This window comes from Vigna unguiculata, chromosome 1 (genome assembly GCF_004118075.2).
Source record: "Vigna unguiculata cultivar IT97K-499-35 chromosome 1, ASM411807v1, whole genome shotgun sequence".
In the NCBI taxonomy this organism is placed as follows: domain Eukaryota; kingdom Viridiplantae; phylum Streptophyta; class Magnoliopsida; order Fabales; family Fabaceae; genus Vigna; species Vigna unguiculata.
In genome coordinates this window covers 39,258,488-39,278,978 of record NC_040279.1, presented here as the reverse complement: position 1 = coordinate 39,278,978, position 20,491 = coordinate 39,258,488, and the positions used below count along the sequence as shown (strand labels likewise).

Sequence of the window (20,491 nt, the reverse complement as noted above, 5' to 3'; positions counted from 1 at the left end):
CACCTATTGCATAGTAATTTTCTGTTGTTCTCTATTCTGGTATGCCATATTTTTTCAGATTACTTTTTACAGTAAAAATATAAAGTTACAAAGAGTATTATATATATTAAAAGTGGATAAATTAAATGAATGTAATATATAAAAATTATGAAAAAAAAATTATTAAGTTTTCAAAGATCAACAAAGTAACTTTCTATTCATAATATAAATATTTGTATTTCTCCGCCGAAGTGACAAGAAAATTAGGCATGATGATGCATTATTGTTTTGAACCTTTTTCCATTTAGTATTGAATTCCAACTTCAAATTCCATGGTGGAGTTTGTTGGCAACATCTTTCTGAGCCGTTCTTGTTGAAGATATTCACAATTAACACTTTTAGGGTTTCAATCTAGATCTGTCCAGACACCTTTCAGCTCATCTCTTTACCCTAATATACATTCAATATAAATCAATTACAACACATAATGAGTTTCTAAAAATATCTTAATTACTTCATTATCACAAAAACACATTTTTATAATAAGAGATGAAAACCTATAAGTATAACCAATATCTAAATTGATAATTAATGATCTCGTAACAATCTTAAAAACAAAACTCAAGAGAATAATTTAGAATTGCACCAAAACATTAAATATCCTAATTACATGATTAAAAAAGTGTTATGTAACACGCCTTGCCCATTCTTCCCTGTGAAGACAAAACCACATATGAAAACAGACAAAATGTTAACATATTCATTTGACCAATAACTAAAATTGAGGTCAGTTTTTCTATCGTTTTAATGAATTGAATGACACAAAGCGAGTGGTATTGGAATTTAAATACCAAATCCTGGGGCCATGTTACTAGAAAAAACAAATTAGTTGCATTGAAAGTTGTCTGAGTTTCATTGGTTTGTGATACTATTATGTGCAAATTTCAAATGAAATTATCGCTCTAATTGAAATTTTATTGTTTGAATGGTCCCTAATATTAGTTTTAAAAAACTATAAGTAAAAAAGTATTTTGGGATTTTGTTTCATAGTGTAGGGTGTGTTTCAAAATTGTCCAAGATGAATTTATGAAATACCTTCTAGAACTAATATAGAAATTTAACTCCATTCCATTTACATAAATTTAAATCATAAAATACATTAATTGACAATTCGTGTAACCAAATTTAATGCCTATAATTGTATTGATTATAATAGGATCAAATTTGCAATTGGTGTAACCAATTGGCATCTTAGATTTTTCGTTTTAACTTATTTTTAATATAAATAGACGTCATATTTTTTTTTTATATATAATACATTGTTTATGATTGGATACTCGTTGTGATAATTGAAGTAACTATAACTTGTTTTTTAACAATAATTATGATTGATTAATATTTTTTTAGTTCATTCTATAATTATATAAAGTTAATAAATATTTGATAATCTGATAGTAATTATTAACATCATCCAAACAAAATTTATTTTAAACTCTACTAAGATGAGTTGAAAAGGAAATGTGTTAGAAGTTAGAAGATTAATACAAAGATAAATAATTTTATTATATTAAATTTATATAAAAAAATGTTGACCAGAAAACTTTCAATTTTAAGAAATTGTAATACATGCAAATTCAAAGTATTATATTTTTTAAAAATTTAATTCGGATAAAATAATATAATTCTTTATTAAATTCCAATTTTTTATTAACAATGTTAACCTCTATTAATGATAAATAATTCCAAAAATATCAATAAATAAGATAATACTATGCTCACTCATTTGGGCCTACACAGATGTTATACAAACCTTGTTACCCATACCTACAAATATTTGCACATGCATAAAATTACTTAAAATAATTAATTATATAGTTCATAAGTTTCAATGTCATATAAATAAAAAGTCCAAATGCAACCAAATAATTTGTTTATATATACCTAAATACAAATTACATAACAAAATATTAAATGGTTAATATGAAATACCATTCAAATTCTCTATTTTATGTGTTTGATCCAATTATGTTTAGATTGGGTAGACTATTGTTTTGTGAAACTGTGAATAGTGTATAAATCTGAGTAAAATTTGTTTAGTTTACAAATAGTGTAGAACCAAAAAGATCTCACCAAAATGAAGTAAATAATAATGCGTTGAGTATGGTTGAATCAGCTATGCCTAGACTAAAAACAGAAAAATAATAAATAAATACAAAACATTATGAAAATTTTTTAAATTCTTGCATTTTAAATAAAAATTAAGATATTTATATATGAGTAACTATCCCATTTGTTAGAAGTGGACTTTTAAGCATAATCCAACTACATAAAATCAGTTTTTAAGATAAAGTTTGCACCCACTTATATATTGTGAAAGTGTTTATCTCTAGATTACGTGGGACATCTAAAACACGTTGAGGTATATACATCTTGTACACAAAATTAGAAATTAATGGGTGGTCCGTCAGTGACTCGATAGCGGATGAAACAAAATGTCCAAAAAATTTCGTTACGATATACTTTTTAAACCAACACCATTCTATAAAATTTTAAATTTCTTATTCAAATAATTTAGTAAAAGAAAAATTAAATTCTCCGTGAAAATAATTATTTTATAAGCAAGTTTTTTATAAATATCCAATTATCATTGCGATAATAATTTTATTTATAATTGGCATAAATCTTAATATCAATTGCCTTCAAGACAATTTTAACTTAATTACGAGAGTAGGAGCGCCAACCAAATTGCATGATTTTGGGAAATAAAAAGTAATATTTTATAGTGATTTTTTGAGTTCAACAACTCACATTTATAGTTAAGTTAATCTCTAATCGAAAATAGAAACTATTATGAGTCCTGTGTAGAAAATAGAAAGACAATCATGATTAAAGTGAATGAAAAAAAAGGGTAAATGTGGTGTGAAATTGATAAAAAAAAAGTATTAGAAAGGATCACATCTCACGTAATTAACCTCCTCTTGCAAAAAATACAAAACTGAAGTCATTATTACGATCATACGTTATACAACTCATACACGTAACTCAATCTTTTCATGGCCATAATTTAGATTAAAAAAATCTAACTAATGCCTTTAACTCACAAATTAAAATTGTTTAAAGTAAAAAAAGATTGATATGTTTCTTTTTTTTTTAAATAATTTTTTACACCAACTCGATTTAAATCTCTAATTCATTGAAGAAAAATACAATTTCAGTTTTTGACACGACATTTTTGTGTTAGCTTAGTTAAATTTTTTCTTTACTTATTTGTTATATTCAATTTTGTCTAACAACTAATAAGTGATTGAATTTTATTCCATAATTTAAATTGAGTGTAATTTGGTCTTTATTTCTTAAAATGAATTCAATTTTATAACTCCCGTCTAACTAATGATACCGCTATATAGCATCGCTAAAAGAATTACCGCGAATTAACAATGATTTTTTCAGTAACAATTTTAAACTGTTACTGTTAAATAACATTCTATTTTAATTTATTTTGATCATAAAAGGAAATATTGGATATATTTAAAAATAAAAGACCAAATTAAGTTATTTATTAATAGTTGGATGAAGTTAAATTAAACAAATAACAAAGAGAAAACAATTAAGTTTTGGTGTTAATGCGTGGATGTTATTTATATTTAAAATTTAAAACACTAGTGTGGTAAGAAATTTCATTTAACATCTTGTACATAAGATAATTTCAAATGTCACAAAAGTTTTAAAAAAATTATGAAAAGTTATATATACATTAAAACGTAGATAGAAATGATAAAAATGTAAATTTTATAATTTCTTCGAACCAGAACAATTTAAAAAAAAAATCTTAAAATTTATGTAGCAGATAAATATAAAATAAAGTAATATACTATAATATAACTCTTGAAAACATTAATCTAGATTTAAGTGCAGAATTTTTAATAAATATGAAATGTTCATAGTCCCAATAAAAGTAAAAAGTCGGTGTCGTCATTAAAATTATAACTAATCTAGTCATATATGTTTAGTCAAATACTGAAGTTTCACCTTCTCAACCTCACATCAAAAGACTAGTAAACCAAAATTCAACTTAGCCTTTTCTCGAAGAAATCAATTTAAGGGTTCATTACTGGAGACAACTGTGTAACCAAATCTTACTGAACACATAAAAAATTGCTATTATCAGCAAATTATCACCAACTCTACTCATTCAAGTAAAAGACCTTATTTTTCAACCAATCAAAGACAAGTCCAAATCAAGTTGAACAACGTATTGCTATGAATTGACAAAAACCAGTAAATTATAGAACATGTATTCCACCTAGCTGCATCACCCTCACAAATCAACACGCCTTAGTCTAAATTACTCTAATAGGTGTCTCAATCTACATGCAAATACACAATAAGTTTTAAGAGAGGCAAGGGACAATAAATAGCCCTCTTCATTGTCTCAAACCTCAACCTTTTCTCTTCCCCGTTTTCCTAAAACTCTGCGCTTTATGTCTGATTATACCTTCTAAAGTGAAACCTTTCTCCCGAAAAACCTTGGTAGCATCTAACTTTTTCCTTCTTTTTCTCTGCCCCACCTTTCAAATTAATCATGTCAAAAACAGAAATAATGAACCAGCTTCTGTGTTCATAAGAGCTGGTTATGACCAAAAGTGAGAGTTGTACTATGCACATTCAGCTGCATGTCGTGACATGACAGAGTCCAAAGTTGAATCCAACTACATCAGAGAATTTTAAGAGTAGAGATATCATGTATGTATAACTCTTTCCCACCACACAACATAGTTACTGTCTCAAAGGACACACACGCACACACCCTTCACCTTTCTCTCTCTCTCTCTCTCTCTCTCTCTCTCTCTCTCTCTCTCTCTCTCTCTCTCTCTCTCTCTCTCTCTCTCTCTCCCCATTAAAGTTTGAGGTAAACCAAATCAATAGACACAACACAACATGGCCTCCATTATCATCCTCCTCCATCTTCCTCCTCTTACAATTACCATTTTAACTGTTTTTCTCAAAATCCAAACAACCTATTCCTCACCCCAAGCCCCTCTCATATTGCCTCTAATATCCCAGACACTCCCACATGGGTTTGTTTCTGTTCCAACTCCTTCTTCACGTAAGCTCTCATTCCACCACAACGTCACCTTAACCGTTTCACTCACCGTAGGCACGCCCCCACAGACCGTTACCATGGTCCTCGACACAGGCAGCGAACTCTCCTGGCTCCACTGCAAGAAAAACCAAAACATTAACTCAATCTTCAACCCGCAACTCTCTTCCTCCTACACCCCTACACCCTGCACCTCAACCGTTTGCACCACCCGGACCCGAGATTTCCCCATACCCGTTTCCTGTGACCCGAGAAAGCTCTGCCACGCCACCGTCTCCTACGCTGACCTCACCTCCATAGAGGGGAACCTCGCCACCGACACGTTCTCCATATCCGGTTCGGGTCAACCGGGGATTATTTTCGGGTGCATGGACTCCGGGTTCAGCTCCAACGCCAAGGAAGATTCCAAGACAACCGGGTTGATGGGTATGAACCGCGGGTCGCTCTCGTTTGTGACGCAAATGGGGTTTCCGAAATTCTCGTACTGCATCTCCGGCCACGACGCCTCCGGCGTGTTACTCTTCGGCGATGCGAAACTGACGTGGCTGGGCCCTTTGAAGTACACGCCGCTGGTGAAGATGAATACCCCATTACCCTACTTCGACCGGGTCGCGTACACGGTTCGTTTGATGGGTATTCGGGTCGGTTCAAAACCATTGCAGGTGCCCAAGTCAATTTTCGCGCCGGACCATACCGGGGCGGGACAGACAATGGTGGATTCGGGTACCCAATTCACTTTCCTTCTCGGGTCGGTTTACACTGCTCTAAAGAACGAGTTTTTGGAACAGACGAAAGGGGTGCTGACCCTTTTGGAGGATCCAAATTTTGTGTTTGAAGGGGCGATGGATTTGTGTTTTCGGGTAAGAGGGGGTGTTGTGCCGACGGTTCCCGCCGTGACAATGGTGTTTGAGGGGGCGGAGATGGGTGTGTCCGGGGAGAGGCTATTGTATCGAGTGGGTGATGACGTGGCAAAGGGAAAAGATGTGTATTGTTTCACGTTTGGGAATTCAGATTTGTTGGGAATTGAGGCTTATGTGATTGGGCACCATCATCAGCAGAACGTGTGGATGGAGTTTGACTTGGTCAACTCAAGAGTTGGATTTGCTGACACAAGGTGTGAACTTGCGAGTCGAAGACTTGGCATGGGTCCTTAGTTTGATTAGATTTGGGTGTGCTGTGCCCTACCATTGCCAGATTAGTCTTCTCGATTGGTCGTGGATTTGGTCGAGAACCACCTTATTTTTTTGTACACAACTGTTGTATCTTTTTCATAATAGATAATTCTATTATTTTTTCAAAGTTAGAGATGTTTTCTTGTACTCAGTGAATCTAAAAGGTTGTTATAAAAATCATTAGGTCTAATTAATTATATGTCTTGATATTTATTCTTATTATTATTAATATTATTAATATTATTTGATTAATTATTTTCTACCATGGCCAGCAGTAGTTGTACGTTGCTTAGATCCTACCATTTGTTGATGGCAGTGAGAGTTTGGTGATCTGTCATGAGATGCGGTTTTGTTGAGAATTTTTTTGATGTTGAATAATGTGTGGAGACAGTAGAGATAGAGTAAAATGGTGTAACTTAACGTGACAGTTACAACTGAGTGAACAGTGCTTGCAAAATTTAAATAATAGTGCAATTTTTAGATTTGTATAAGTTTTTTTCTTTTTTTTCAGAAGTGTTGTTTCTGTTGCGAAAAGCTTAATCGTAATGTTGCTTTCGTGTTTAATGCGTCTGTACTAATCCATTGTTCTATTTTGGTAAGTATATGTTTGCGCGCTTTGTACAGGAATGGTTTTGGCTTGTTGAGTGATTTTAAAGTAATATACTTGGACTCTTCAGCATATGTTTTTATAATATATATATATATTACTCCTAGTGCTTAATTTTATAGCCTTTTTCTCTTTTAACTACACACCTTTTTTTCTATTTCTAATCATTTCACATATCATGAAATAAATTCACATTTTCAAGATATTTTCTTTTTTATCAAAATAGTTATGTTTAAATGATGTATGTTAATTAAATATTTTTTATTTCTTATATCTGAATATTTTTACTTTTTTTAATATTTTATTTTTTATTTATTTTTTTTCACATGAAAATGGTTAAATCTTCAAGTTTTGTATATGAAAAGTATTCTTATATTTCTAAAATATTTTTCATCTTATCTTATCCTTAATTATTTGTTTTTTTTATTCTATGTGTGATTTCATTTAATGGTGTATGAAACTGTTTCTAAGATACATATATTATTATTTTTACTTATTTTTAATATTTTTATTTGTTGTTTGTTTTTATAATATAAAATATTGTTTTGATATTTTTTATTTTGTAACTCATTATCGTAAATGTAATTATATATATATATATATATATCATTACAATTATATAAAAACAAATTATTTATTACATTATAATAATTTAATATCATTGTCATGAATCTTCATTATCATCATCCATCATATATTAAAGTTTAAAAGGTGAAACATCTATGCTACATTTAAGTTATTATTAGTTTAATTTTTGTTCTTTGTGTGGTTTCATTCAAGTGGTATATTATAATTTTTATTAATATATAAAAAATTATTTCATTATGTTCATGCTAAATCTAATCATATATTTAGTCCATAAACACTAAAAAAAATGTACATGTCCTTTAGTAGCATGTAAACGATTTATTTATAGAGCTAGAAGCGATTATTTTTCACAACGATTATTTTTCACTCTATCACCTAGGAGTAGTGGGGTGTATTATCATTAGGATGTCTTGTTCTAAAGGGATTCCAGGTCCAAAATTTATCTACTTCTCATATTCGTCTAAGATTTGAGATTTACTATCCCGGACAGACCATAGTCCCCTAGGCTGCTCAAGTCTGCAAGGTGAAGTGTCTGAACTTCTCATAATTATTTAAAAACCAAAATTTACTATCCTGAACAAACCAGAGCCCCCTAAGCTTAAACTTGTAAGGTAAGAGTTTGAACTTCTCATACTCGTTTAAAGACTGAGATTTACTATTCCGGACAGACCGGGCTTGAGCCTAAACTTCGCATACTCGTTTAAAAATTGAGATTTACTATTCCAGATATAGACCGTAGCCCCGTAGGCTCAAGCTTGCAAGGCAAAGAGCTAAACTTCTTATATTTGTCTAAAGATAGAAATTCGGTATCCAAACAAATCAATTTTCAAAGCTGCAATCAACTATTTGATAACATGTTTATTATAGATGCTAAACTTTTATACAACGTATTATTTGTTGAGCTCTATTTCGCCAACGTTGTGTCAATGCAATTCCTATAAGCTGTGTTGTTCGTTAACAAAAAAGTGATATTATTGTTTCTAGTGATCTTCAACATTGAAAGATGTGATTCTGACTTTATCTTGTTGACATGATTTCTTTTTCAAAATTTCTATCACGTTAAATGTTTTTTTAATTATTTATTGACATATAAAATATTTTTCTAATTTCCTGTTATTCAAATTAGGTTTAAACTCTCTTGGGTTTATATTTTGTTTGAAAATCTTAATTAGGTCATCAAATCTCTGTGTTAGTCTCAAATTGATCATAATTTTTTAAAATGTGTTACAATTTGGTTAGTACATCACTAATGACGTTAATTAATGTGCTAAGTGTTAGCTCACGATTTTTTATTATATTTTTTGATTTCATTATTTTTGGAATTTGTTTTTTGAAAAATTTTCACATGTCAAATAAGAGTGATGTTATATGACAATAACATATACCATTGTTGTGACAATTGTCATGTGATTAATCTAATTCCTATAGTTGTTATTTTGCTTCACTTTAACTCTAACTTTTTTTTTTTAACTTCAATAATTTTTATCTTTCTTAACTTTTATATAATCTTGAAATTTTAAATTTAACTATTACGGAAGAAAAAAAAGATAAAAAAAAAGGAAGAACCACAAAAGAAAAAAAAATGAAGATGAGATCATTTTACCACTTTTTAGCTATATATTTGGATTTATTTTCTTATACAAATATATATTATTTTTACTTTTAATATCATGTGAATAATATCATTGTATAAATATTTTTTTTACTTCTAATGTTATTCTAATATTACGTGAATAATATAATTCTTTTCTTTGTATAAATATAATGGTTTATTTTAATATGGTTTTACATTATTTTCTACTTTGTGCAAATCAGGGAAACAACAAACGGATAAATGTATAAAAAAAAATACGTACATGTCCTAAGGTATGACACAATACATGTTATCAAACCTACTTAATAAAACAATACAATATGTATAACACACTATAATAGTATGGTTCAGTGTTTTAAGATATTTTCTTTTTGTTAAAAACTTTAAGTTCTGTGGAACAAAATTTATGTGAAAAAAATTATAAAATTATATAATGTATAATTATTCCAACTTCTTATTGATACGTTGTAATCTAATTAAAAATAACATTTTAATTTTATAGTATTTTTCTATCATTATCTTTTCATAATATTATTACATGTATATGTAAAACTTTGAATGACTATAGTAGAACAACAAATACTTTATTAAAAATTACATGAATATTGTGATACTATTAAAAATAAATCATATAAATAAAGTGATATTAAAGGAAGAATTAGTAAGCAAATGTAAAATTTTATTAGCATGTTAAGGTTAAAAATTATAAATGACAAGTTAAATAAAATTTCAAGAAAGATTATTAGACATATTTACGATTTATTAAAAAAATATGTATTGGTTATTATATTATTTGATATTTTATTTTATTAAGTTTTTCCAATTTTTACTATGATTACAATTTGAGTTTGTTAATTAGAGTTTTATTTTAAATTTTTTTAGTTGACTTTGGTTATAAATGAATAATTTTTTATTAAATGATTTCAACTATTTCGAGTATTAATATTATTACAAACATGCCTACAGGATTTCTTTAATACGAAAATAAAACTAATAAATCATTGATTGAATTATATACAAATATTTATGATAAAAATTAAAAAGTAGTAGTGAAAATACATACGTTTAGTATTTTTTATAACAATTAAAAATAATAAATTATTTTTTATTATTATAATTATAAAATTAAAATAATATTTATAATTTTATTATACATAGTTTTTATTTATTTTATAATAAAATGGTTAAATTTATAAAAATAGTCAAATAAAAATAAAAAACTGATAAATTTAGAAAAACACTTACTTACAAAGATAAAATTAGTAATAATTATTTAAAAAATAAAATTTAAAAATCTTCTATATTTTTTAACTTTTTATTTGTTTTAATCAATTCTATTTTATTTTGCTTATATATATATATATATATGATTTCTGTGAAAGAAATATTTTCAATAACAAACCAAATTGTAATAAACATATTATTTAAGTTTTTTATTATCCTAAAAATAATAATTTTAAATAAATAAAAATATCCTAAAAAGTATATATAAATTTGGTAGAATATAAATATAAAACTATTTTTAAAAATGTTATTTTTTTATATTTTATTATTTATTACATAGTTTTTTCACTTTTTATTGTTCTAAAAGTTTTAAAATGCTGAGAATGAAGACATAATGTGAGGATTGCTACAGACCACAAATATAACAGACTTGACCATTGTTCAACCAATATTAAAAGAAAACCAAAAAGAAAACGAGAAAACTACATCAACATTTCTAGTGATCTTCGGTTTCGAATCAAATCGAATCGGAGGTGAAAGATCTAATTCCGACTCTGTCTTGTGATCGAAAGCGGATTATAGCTGTTTCCGATCACAACCCAATCACATTTGGCCGCTTTCGTTCCTCGTAAAGTTTGGTAACCCTCTTTCATTGTTAATGCGCGATTTCATTCTCAAAATTTCAATCACCTGAAGTTTTTTTATTTTTTGTTATTGATATTACTATGATTGAGCTTTTATATTCAATTGAATGTTATGGAGGATTTGCGGTTGGTTTGATTGATGCCGTTAAATGACAATGGGGTAGGTTTTGGTGAATTCTTGATTGACGTTATTTTCTTTCCATTGGGTTGAATCTTCAAAATTGTGGAATTGTATGCAATGATTGGAAGTGATTTGGCTCCGCGGTTCTGGTGTTTTGTGTGTTTTTGTGAAAAATGGATTTTGTCAATCTTTGATATGCTTAAATTTCCATAAGTGCTCCATATAATAAATAAACTAAATATCGAATGCATGTTTTAGGATCATTAAGGGTTAAATATTGTAAAATGTTCACGGATTACTTTGAAAATTGAAGTATATGATTTATTGTGCTTTAGCGATTTATGTATTGCTAACCAAGATTCCATGTTTGATCCTTTATTATTCCTTTGTGGGAATGTTGTTTTTATGATAGATATGTGTTAATGTTTGTTAGCGTTGGCCAATTGTAGGGATGATCCTGATAGGCTCAGATGTAGTATGTTAGATACCTTCTGTCTGTATGTTTATATGATATTCGTGGAAAATTTTCATTTTCCCCTGTTTTCTGTTCCTATTGAACTTTATACTCTGCCATTTATATGTTGTTGATTTCTTGTCTACTGACCATGGTTTTATTTGATATTTCAGAATATTCAAAAGTTTTATTTGATATTTCAGAATATTCAAAGGTTTTATTTGCTGGTTTCTGTCAACTCTCTAGTGAACCTTTGAAGTTTCAAGTCAAGTTTTCAAATATAGAGTCATGAGTTTTGTTTTTCGAGGAACAAGAGCAGATATTGAAAATGGTTTTCCAGGATTTATACCGGAGAGGCGAGCATTGGTATGTACTCCCTGTATTCGTGGTCTGCACCTGTATAAATGTTTTGGTGGAGCTGACACGTGTGATGCTTTATTGTTTCTGTTGCTTTTTGTTCTATGAATAAAATATCAACTGAAAGTCTAAAACTTCATACTGATTCCAATATTTTATCCAGCGTGTTCATGCAGCTCGTCCTAGTAATTCTAATTCACTCACTTTTCTCGTCACAGGTACTCATGTTGTTATGTTTTTGTTATCACTTTCTTCTTTAATATTTTATTTCTCCCAATATATTTTCTTTCAATGTCCCATCGATTTCTTATTGTTTATATGTTTGTTTCAGTTCTTCTGTTATTCATGATATTGAACTCTCACCAGATGTCCCCAAATTTTCTGGTAAGGTCCTGTAGTATGTAAAGTCGGAATGCAAGTTTTTCAATGAAAAAATGGCATTAATTTATTCATGTGGTTTATAAGGTCTTATCTCTATTTGTAGCTCTGGCTGGTGCTCGGTGTTTTCTTGATGGCAACAATGTTGAGGATGTATGCAACATGTCAACAGCTTCAAGCACAGGCCCAAGCTCATGCAGCAGCAGCCAGTGGCATTCTTGGCCACACAGAACTGAGGTTGCATATGCCACCATCGATAGCACTTGCAAGTCGAGGGCGTCTGCAGGGTCTCAGACTTCAGCTTGCTCTTCTTGACCGGGAGTTTGATGATCTTGGTTTGTAGTTATTTTCAGTCTTTTGTGCTGTAAATTGCTACTTTGTTTCTCATAATGTTTTTGGAACTTTCTGAAAATGATTTCTACTATAGTTAATTTTTGTTTTCTAATCTCTTCAGATGTTTCATATAGTATATTGATTACATATTTCTCTTTCCAATATCAGATTATGAAACTTTAAGAGCTTTAGATTCAGATAATGTTTCTACTGCACCTTCCATGACCGAGGAAGAGATTAATGCTCTTCCAGTTCACAAGTATAAGGTTGCTGGTCCCCAGAGGTAATTAATCAATCAGACCCGTTGTTATGTTCTCCCTTTAAATGGATATTAATATTTTACACTAGAAGCTCATGTTTGTGTGATGCGGCAAAAATACTGCTCTCTATTTTCATCTTATTAATTAAATATCAAATATGAGGACTCATTTGAGGGTAAGAGTTGATAATATGAAAAAATGCCATGTTGAAATTATGATAGTTTTGACTGAATTTTATATTCTGAATGATGGCATGGAAACACCAGTTTTTTTACTGCCATGCTATTTGGGGTGCTTATGATTACTGTGTATTACCATGTTTTATATGATTTACGAAGACAACCTTTAACTATACTTTCTTTATTAGCTGTTGACATGTGAAAACGTCCTGTCCTGTAAAATTTTGCCTGCCTGTTATTGGTATTAACTTGAAATTCTAATTGAAATGGGAATTTTCACCTTTCATTTAGAAGTAGCGTATGTGTGCAAAGTAAATTAATTTAGCATTCGATTATTTGACAAGAAGCTGCTTTTGCTTACAGTGGTGGATCATCAATGCAACCAGCATCATCATCCACTTCTGCTGAGGTATTGTCTACATTTTGGCCTTATTTTTTCCTCAATCTGTGGTCTAACAAGTGAATTTACAAAGTTTCTCATGATAACTTCATTGATTCCTTGCATGCTTTTTCTACATGTTTTTCTTGTTATGATAATGCTATTCTTGACAGTAGGGGAAAGTGTTGTCCCTGTTCATGCCGATGTATTATTCTGTGTACAACGTTGTATCACTTTACATCATTATTATTTGTCTATTCATTGCAATTCTTTTGGGTGATTTAAATGACTAAATTATCATGTGAATATGCAACGTCTGCATTGTAAGTCCGTGGTTTGTCTAGAGTACATACACGATTCAGTTTAGAACATTATGGCATTTTTCGGTCGGTGTATCCAATCTCACTCAAGGGCAAAGACATGGTTATTATTGTTCTTCTATATTGCTATCTTTTCCTCACTCAAATTGTAGAATTTTATTTTTCTGAGCTGCTACATTGATCTGCATGCTTCATTCCTTTTCATTTATGGCAGAAGAAGCAAGACATTTCAGGGGCTGTTGGAAGCATGAAAGCCTCTGACGATGAACTCACTTGCAGTGTATGCTTGGAGCAAGTTAATGTCGGTGAAGTACTGCGTAGCTTACCTTGCTTGCATCAGGTTTGTTTCATAGCTTGCTAATCTGTGACGTTTGGTCTACAATAAGCTTTTCATGTTGCTTTATGATTTATTGTGTCACTTCATATCTGCTGTTGTCATCTGATTCTCTGATATTTAGAAGTAAAGAAGTTTATTGTCACTTTGAACTTATGCGAAGGAAAATCTAAACTATGACCACTTTGTAAGTAAAAATGTGGTTTCAACTCCCTCACTAACATTTCACATTTGAGATTTATAAAGTTGGTTTGAAGGGTTTAAAATGGAGGGTTTTAGAGGTTCTGAGTTCAGATCTTTCATTAATAAAATACTAACGATTAACATTTGTCGGTAAAAAGAAAAATAAAGTACAAATGTGGTTGAAATCTGTTAATCCGATTAAATTGGTTCTGAAACCTTGTTTATGTTTTTATTTTTTGAAGTTTCACGCTAGTTGCATCGATCCTTGGCTGCGCCAACAAGGGACATGTCCTGTATGTAAATTTCGAGCTGGATCTGGGTGGAGTGACAATGGACATAATGATATCGCGGACATGGTTTGAATACATCGTCTAATTTTTATTTATGGAGGTGTGATTAAAGTCTACAACTATAACTTAGTGTGATGATGTATCAAAAATAGTAGGTCTTGACAAGTATTGGTGTAATTACCCTGACGTGTAGGGATGAGAAGAAGGGCAGAATACCGTGTAACAACTATTCAGCTTATATTTCTTCGGCTGCTGTGCGTAACCCAGCGCCATCTGCACAAATTTTTCTTTACTGCTACCATTTCCCCTCCCTTTTTATGTGTCGCTGCGCACTGCTTATTTATCACTTCAACCGTGTTTAATTGATTCATTTGTTCAACTGAAGGATGAAAAAAGGTAGAATTTTTTAAAAGTGGCGATCTTTAACTTCTATTTGTTTGTGTAATCAGATTAGAGAAATAGGATGAATAAAACTAAAAAAAATTAATCTATGCACAACAGGATCTTATTAGGGTTTTTTCGTGTAAACTAACAAAAATAATACTTTTTTTTATTTCTAATGATTTTTTATTTTCTGTCTCGCAATAAATTTATGTGTATAAACTAATGAAATATAAGGTAATCGTGGGAGTATAATAGATAAATAATTAGTATTATTTAAGATTAATCATAAATATAAATAACAAAAATCTTCTAAAATTAGCCAATTGAGAACTCAGACTATGCTTAGTTCGAGGTAATTTTTTGAGAGGTGATGCCGAGTTTCCTTGTTGAGATTATTTTTCATTTATGTGTGCTGAAGTTTTTCTCCGTCAACGTTAATTCGAAATTTCTGGGTTAGTGTTGATAAAATTATTGTTCGATAAATGCTATTTTCTTTGTGGTTGTTACCTTTCACTGTTACTTTTTGATTGATGCTTGTGGGATTGTCTTTTACTTCTCAATCAAAATAATTATGAGCAACTCTAATTGAAATTAACCTTATCCGATAAAAATCCTGGTTAATATCAATTTAAAAAATTTGACAAACTTTGGATGACAGTAATATTGATCATAAAACATTATAGACTTATATTTTTAAACTATTAAAAATTATTTAATATTAAAATAATTTTTTTATCAGTAATGTGATTTAAGTAAGTTTCAAGCTTATCATAAATTTATGTATTTTCAATGGAGTCTTTATTATTTTTGTTAGAGCATTTGAAATTTTTATATTTTTTAATTGAATTTTAAATTTCATTAATTAGATGACATGTTGTTATCTTGCCCATTATCTTGTTATTTGTCTCCACGTATCGTTGATAAAACCATCATTGTTATCTAACAAATTTCCAATTAAAATCATTCTTTATTTTTCATTAATCACAATATTATTTTCTATTAATAAGGAAGATTAAACAAAAAGAATAAACAACATTTGCATTTTTTTAATACGAGGAAGATTAAACAAAAAATTAACAAAAAAGAATAAACAATAAGGACTCAATTAAAAAGTATAAACTATTTTTATTATTAATAAACAAAAATTAATAATAAAAAATTTAGTAGATTTATATTACAAGAAAATTATAAATATTCCTATCCAAACACATTAAAAACGCACTTTAAATTGCAGAAATTTTACCCCTTACAAAACATACCATTTTAAAATGAATTTAATTTAACAATCTCTTCTTCAAAAACTAATTAAAAAACGATAACACTTCTCGAAAGACCATTTTGTAACATGTCAGAATGAGATTTGTCAGAATGAGATTTATGATTATCGTTATGAAACGAGTTTTTGGAAATCGTTTAGAATTCATTTGGAAATACAGTTTTCTATAAAAGGTGTTAAATTCCATTTTTAGAATGTCTTTGCATGTGGCCCATGCCTACAAAAGTTCGAAAGAACATTGAGAAAAGCTCCCCAGAAATATTTTTCTGGCAGTAATTATATATTTTGCTGGAAAACTCATTTTAGAATAATAGTTTCAAAAGGATGATAAATTATTTCCAAAATAACCTTTCGGAAAAAGATAATATAGCATTACAATTACGCGATAAGAATACTAAGATAGGGTAAAATCGATTCTGAAATTATCTTTTGGAAGTGTTTAAAATTACTTAAAATCATAAAAAATATGTAGGTTTCATATTTTGTTTAATGATTTTATAGTTTTCAATAATTTTTAACTCACTAACAATTGTTAATATCTATCTACACATGTTAAGTTCACCTCACTGCATAACTAAGCTACGTCTCTACTTTCAACCACCCTTGGTTGAAAGTAGGAAGGAATGAAATAGGGTGTCTATATAAATAGACAAAAACCCAGGAAAATGTTGTTGCTAGCTTCTGATTATGTAGTATCTTACCAAACATCATATTTATGTTATCTGGATGGACAAAACCAATCATTTATACATGGTTTGGAGTGAGATGCTGAATAGTAAATAACACATAACTATTTGATTTGATTGTCATCAAAATATATCAAAGTTGTTGTGTAGATGTTTATGAGACCTACTTTGCTTTACCTTTACCCTTTCCTTGACCTTTTTTGGCTTCTAACTTTGCTTGCACACGTGCAGCAGCAGCTGCCTTTGCTTCTTCTCTCTTCTTCTTCTCTTCCTCTTTGGCAGCAGCAGCTAGCTCTCTCTGCTTCTTCAGCTCGCTGTTTTTTCCATTATATTGTTAATTATTTTGTAGTGAACGAGACATCCAAAACAAAAAGAAGCACATGTATTTGGTAAAATGTTAAAAAAAGTTACTTACTCAAGCCTTGCTCTCTCCTCTGAAACACTTCCCAAACTGGAGCCCTTCCTTGGCCGACAGGCAACTAACTCAACTTCAAAAACAAGTGTTGCTCTGCAAGGAAATTGAAAAATTATGAATTTTAAGTTGAAGAGATACAGAGAATAGATGATAAGAGAAATAGAAACATGAGTAGAAATAAGTGATAAATAGTTCGGTAGGTCTCAACATTTTCAAATTATTTCCATCTCATTTCTCTTCTTTTAAACACCCTGACTTATTTCACACCTACCAAATGTACCACAGAGGCTGATTTCATGACATGATAATTGGAATACTAGTAGATTTGTATCCCAGGTTGTTTTTTCGTTCATGCCTTTTAAAGGTTAAAAATGTATCCCAGCTTTCACATTTTTCTATGATACATCTTTCATTTTTAAAGTTTTTTGTTTAATAGTTATTATGTTTCCTAACAATAGTTGTGGCATGAGAATAGTACTCTGGAGGAATATCTGGAGGAGATCCCGCACTGCCATATGCATATTCTGGCTTGCAAGTTATTTTTGCAACTTCTCCGACCTAGCAAGATTAGCAGATAAATATCAGGATCAAAACCATTATCTAAATGCAGTTTCATCAAAAGTATGCTTTCTTAGACCTTCATGGTTTTGACTGCAACCTCCCAAGCCTTGATAACACTGCCCTTCCCAATCTCAAAAGAGAATATAGTGTTATCTTCATGTGTTGTGTCAAAAACTTCACCGGTATCAGCAAGTGTGCCTTCATAGTGAACTGATCAGCACAAACAACAACATTTAGATGAGAATCAGTAAAATCAAGCATTTCATGCAAACAAACTTCAAACACATCCAATTTAGAGAATTAAAACTTATGGTCAGATTAGATAAACTTCATAGGCCAAAAAAGGCATCATATGAAAGGTCCACTTCTGAATATTGTCATTAGATACTCAACTAATATGTGACAGTGAAGCTGCCATTCACATTCCATGAGCAGACTAAACACAATGACCAAATTGCATACATGCTCACTAAATCCCTGAAGAGCTCCAGTATTGACCACATTTGTGACAAGTTAGACTCATATGACATGTATTCGCCAGTTTCAGGAGGAACGCAAAAGATATGATTTGATCTAGTAATTAGGGAATTATGTACAGTTGATAATTAGAGATATTCTACATTGTTAGCCGTTATAAAGTTTCCCTATATTATACTTTGAATGATTATAAATAAAGGGTTTACAAGTGTGATTATACACTCAATTCACAATAACAGAAAAACTCTGTATCTAAATGGAAAACTCACCCCGAGCTAGAGACTAATCCAAATTAGGCCTTAATAGCTAAACTTTTCCTTGTAAGTGTCCTAACATCATGCAATTCCAACCCACTGTGTAATAGTCCAAGATGATGTCTCTATAACACTCTCAAATAGATGGACCTTGACACAGAGATACTTGTGAAGATAATTACATTTTCACATATAAGGGGAAATTTTAACAGTCAAGTTATAGCAAGTGTGATGTATGTGTTCCCATGTATTTTAGAATTGAAATCATGCGTGAAGACAATATGACAAGCTTTCAAAATTAGTACTATATGATTGGTTAATGCATAAGATACTAGAGATGCTCATTTTTATTCTAATAAGCAGGTTTCTAGACAGCTAATAATCGGAATGACTTCTACAGCACCTAAAAGCCAAGAGTCACTTTACAAGATAAAAATCACAAAAAACATGACGGCTGTGTAGCCAAAATCTAAAGGTGTTGACTGTACTGTATCTTGCTTTGAGACTGGCATGTACTATAGTCCATTACTAGACAAGTTACAAAATATTCACCGTGCAAGTACAAACATACCATCAACAAGAGGAAAATTTTCTGTAGGGCCAACAGCATCGGCTTTGCTTTTTCTCAAAATGGTCTTAATGACTCCTCCATCACCGGTCAAATCAATTGCATCACCCATTGTTTCACTCTGTTCATAAGACAGAAAAGCTAAGAAACATAAACAGGGATAAGTGGAGCAATGTCATGCACCTCACAAGGTTGAATTAAATCAAGTCATCAAACTTCCCGGAATAGATAGAATTAAATCCAAACAAGACACAAGTACCAAAAAAGATTAAAATTTAATGACCATAGTCACCAAGTTTTCGATCAGTACCATTCTTATATCTTAAGAAGAACTAAACTAGTTGTGGTCCCTCAATTTTTGAAAAGTAACAGACATTACAATTACAACACTTTCTGTATGTACAAATGTTCTTGGAAGGAAAGTCAATCAATTTCATAACTATGCAAATAAAAAAGCATTAAAAAATTGATCATGATCTTGGCCGCGTTGTGAAGTTGGTGAAGCTCACACGAACCGTTGTAGATTTAAAGTTCAAGGACAGTATTCAATTATTATCTCCAGTTGTCTGAATTCATTGCAGTATAAGTTAAATTACCAACTTTATAATGCATTGCGGTAACTATTCTTAGTGTGGGGATTAGGGAATTTGGGGGCAAATGTTGGAAAAGGGTCCAAAATTTCCTTTTACCCTCCCTGGTAAGATAAACAGTCCAAAAGGGTTCAACGTATTCTCAGTACAGAAGTACATGCAAAATAATAATATGAAACTAAAAATTGAACCTATAGAACACAGCAATCACTAAACATCAGCCACAAATAAAATACAATCCACAACATTTACCATGATAAATTGAATGAAATCATGAAATTCAGATTCCATCTCATCTCTCAGTAATCTATTCCCATCACAATAGCATTAAAAAAACAACAGTCCAATTCTCGATAAAACAACAGAGATAACAGAAATTCAAGTTCTCCATTTTAAGAACCCTCAATCTGTAAAGTTTGCCTAGTTTTCACAATACCCATTATTTAAAAAGATTGAATTTTTCAAAAAACCCTCACAAACTGATTCGGAAGCAACGAAAGAATGGAACGAAAGGAATCGAAAGGAAACTAACCCTTTTTTTTTAGGTGAACGGAAGAACGAAGCTAGTGAACGGTGTAATTGATGAAAGCGCCGAATTTGGAGTGGCCATGTGTTTGAAGAAACTCGTCTCCTTCAGAGGTTTTAAGAATAAATGCCACAGCACAATCATGCCCACGCGCCGCAAACAGAGCGTGGTTTACATTGCTTGTCAAATTGCTTACGCGTGTGCTACACGTTGCAAGGAGGAGACTGGGGAGTTAAATATTAAGTACAGTTGTTTTA

General features: G+C 30.5%; 3 protein-coding genes across 6 annotated transcripts; 2 read left to right on the top strand and 1 right to left on the bottom strand.

The window, feature by feature from the left end:
- Positions 1-4,403: 4,403 nt before the first annotated feature.
- On the top strand, positions 4,404-6,383 carry LOC114163750 (aspartic proteinase PCS1-like). Its single transcript, XM_028048052.1, has one exon. It carries the CDS (start codon positions 4,918-4,920, stop codon positions 6,232-6,234), a length of 1,317 nt encoding a protein of 438 aa, XP_027903853.1. The 5' UTR covers positions 4,404-4,917; the 3' UTR covers positions 6,235-6,383.
- Positions 6,384-10,679: 4,296 nt separating this feature from the next.
- LOC114162204 (E3 ubiquitin-protein ligase SDIR1) lies at positions 10,680-14,795 on the top strand. 4 transcript variants are annotated; one of them, XM_028046027.1, is made up of 9 exons: positions 10,680-10,903; positions 11,658-11,850; positions 12,005-12,059; positions 12,173-12,225; positions 12,326-12,554; positions 12,721-12,835; positions 13,355-13,400; positions 13,905-14,030; positions 14,450-14,569. In XM_028046027.1, the coding sequence occupies exons 2-9, from the start codon at positions 11,773-11,775 to the stop codon at positions 14,567-14,569; spliced, it is 822 nt and encodes a 273-aa protein (XP_027901828.1). In that variant the 5' UTR covers positions 10,680-10,903; positions 11,658-11,772. The 4 variants fall into 4 exon arrangements, with proteins under 4 accessions (XP_027901828.1, XP_027901843.1, XP_027901835.1 ...); XM_028046034.1 differs by having other exon boundaries at positions 10,834-10,903; positions 11,688-11,850; positions 13,908-14,030; positions 14,450-14,795; XM_028046019.1 differs by having other exon boundaries at positions 10,834-10,903; positions 11,688-11,850; positions 14,450-14,795.
- Positions 14,796-16,811: 2,016 nt separating this feature from the next.
- On the bottom strand, positions 16,812-20,370 carry LOC114178422 (peptidyl-prolyl cis-trans isomerase FKBP20-1). The gene is made up of 6 exons (XM_028064316.1): positions 20,241-20,370; positions 19,122-19,239; positions 17,896-18,029; positions 17,737-17,816; positions 17,259-17,351; positions 16,812-17,157 (listed from the first exon to the last, which is right to left on the bottom strand). The coding sequence occupies exons 2-6, from the start codon at positions 19,228-19,230 to the stop codon at positions 17,007-17,009; spliced, it is 567 nt and encodes a 188-aa protein (XP_027920117.1). The 5' UTR covers positions 19,231-19,239; positions 20,241-20,370; the 3' UTR covers positions 16,812-17,006.
- Between the last annotated feature and the right edge of the window lie 121 nt (positions 20,371-20,491).

Coding starts and splice junctions, on each gene's coding strand:
- LOC114178422 (XM_028064316.1), bottom strand. CDS start 19,230: ATGGGTGATGCAATTGATTTGACCGGTGATGGAGGAGTCATTAAGACC. Junction 18,030..19,121: donor AAATTTTCCTCTTGTTGATG/GTATGTTTGTAC, acceptor TGTGCTGATCAG/TTCACTATGAAGGCACACTT. Junction 17,817..17,895: donor TTGCAGTCAAAACCATGAAG/GTCTAAGAAAGC, acceptor TAATCTTGCTAG/GTCGGAGAAGTTGCAAAAAT.
- LOC114162204 (XM_028046019.1), top strand. CDS start 11,773: ATGAGTTTTGTTTTTCGAGGAACAAGAGCAGATATTGAAAATGGTTTT. Junction 11,851..12,004: donor TACCGGAGAGGCGAGCATTG/GTATGTACTCCC, acceptor TATTTTATCCAG/CGTGTTCATGCAGCTCGTCC. Junction 12,060..12,172: donor ACTCACTTTTCTCGTCACAG/GTACTCATGTTG, acceptor TGTTTGTTTCAG/TTCTTCTGTTATTCATGATA.
- LOC114163750 (XM_028048052.1), top strand. CDS start 4,918: ATGGCCTCCATTATCATCCTCCTCCATCTTCCTCCTCTTACAATTACC.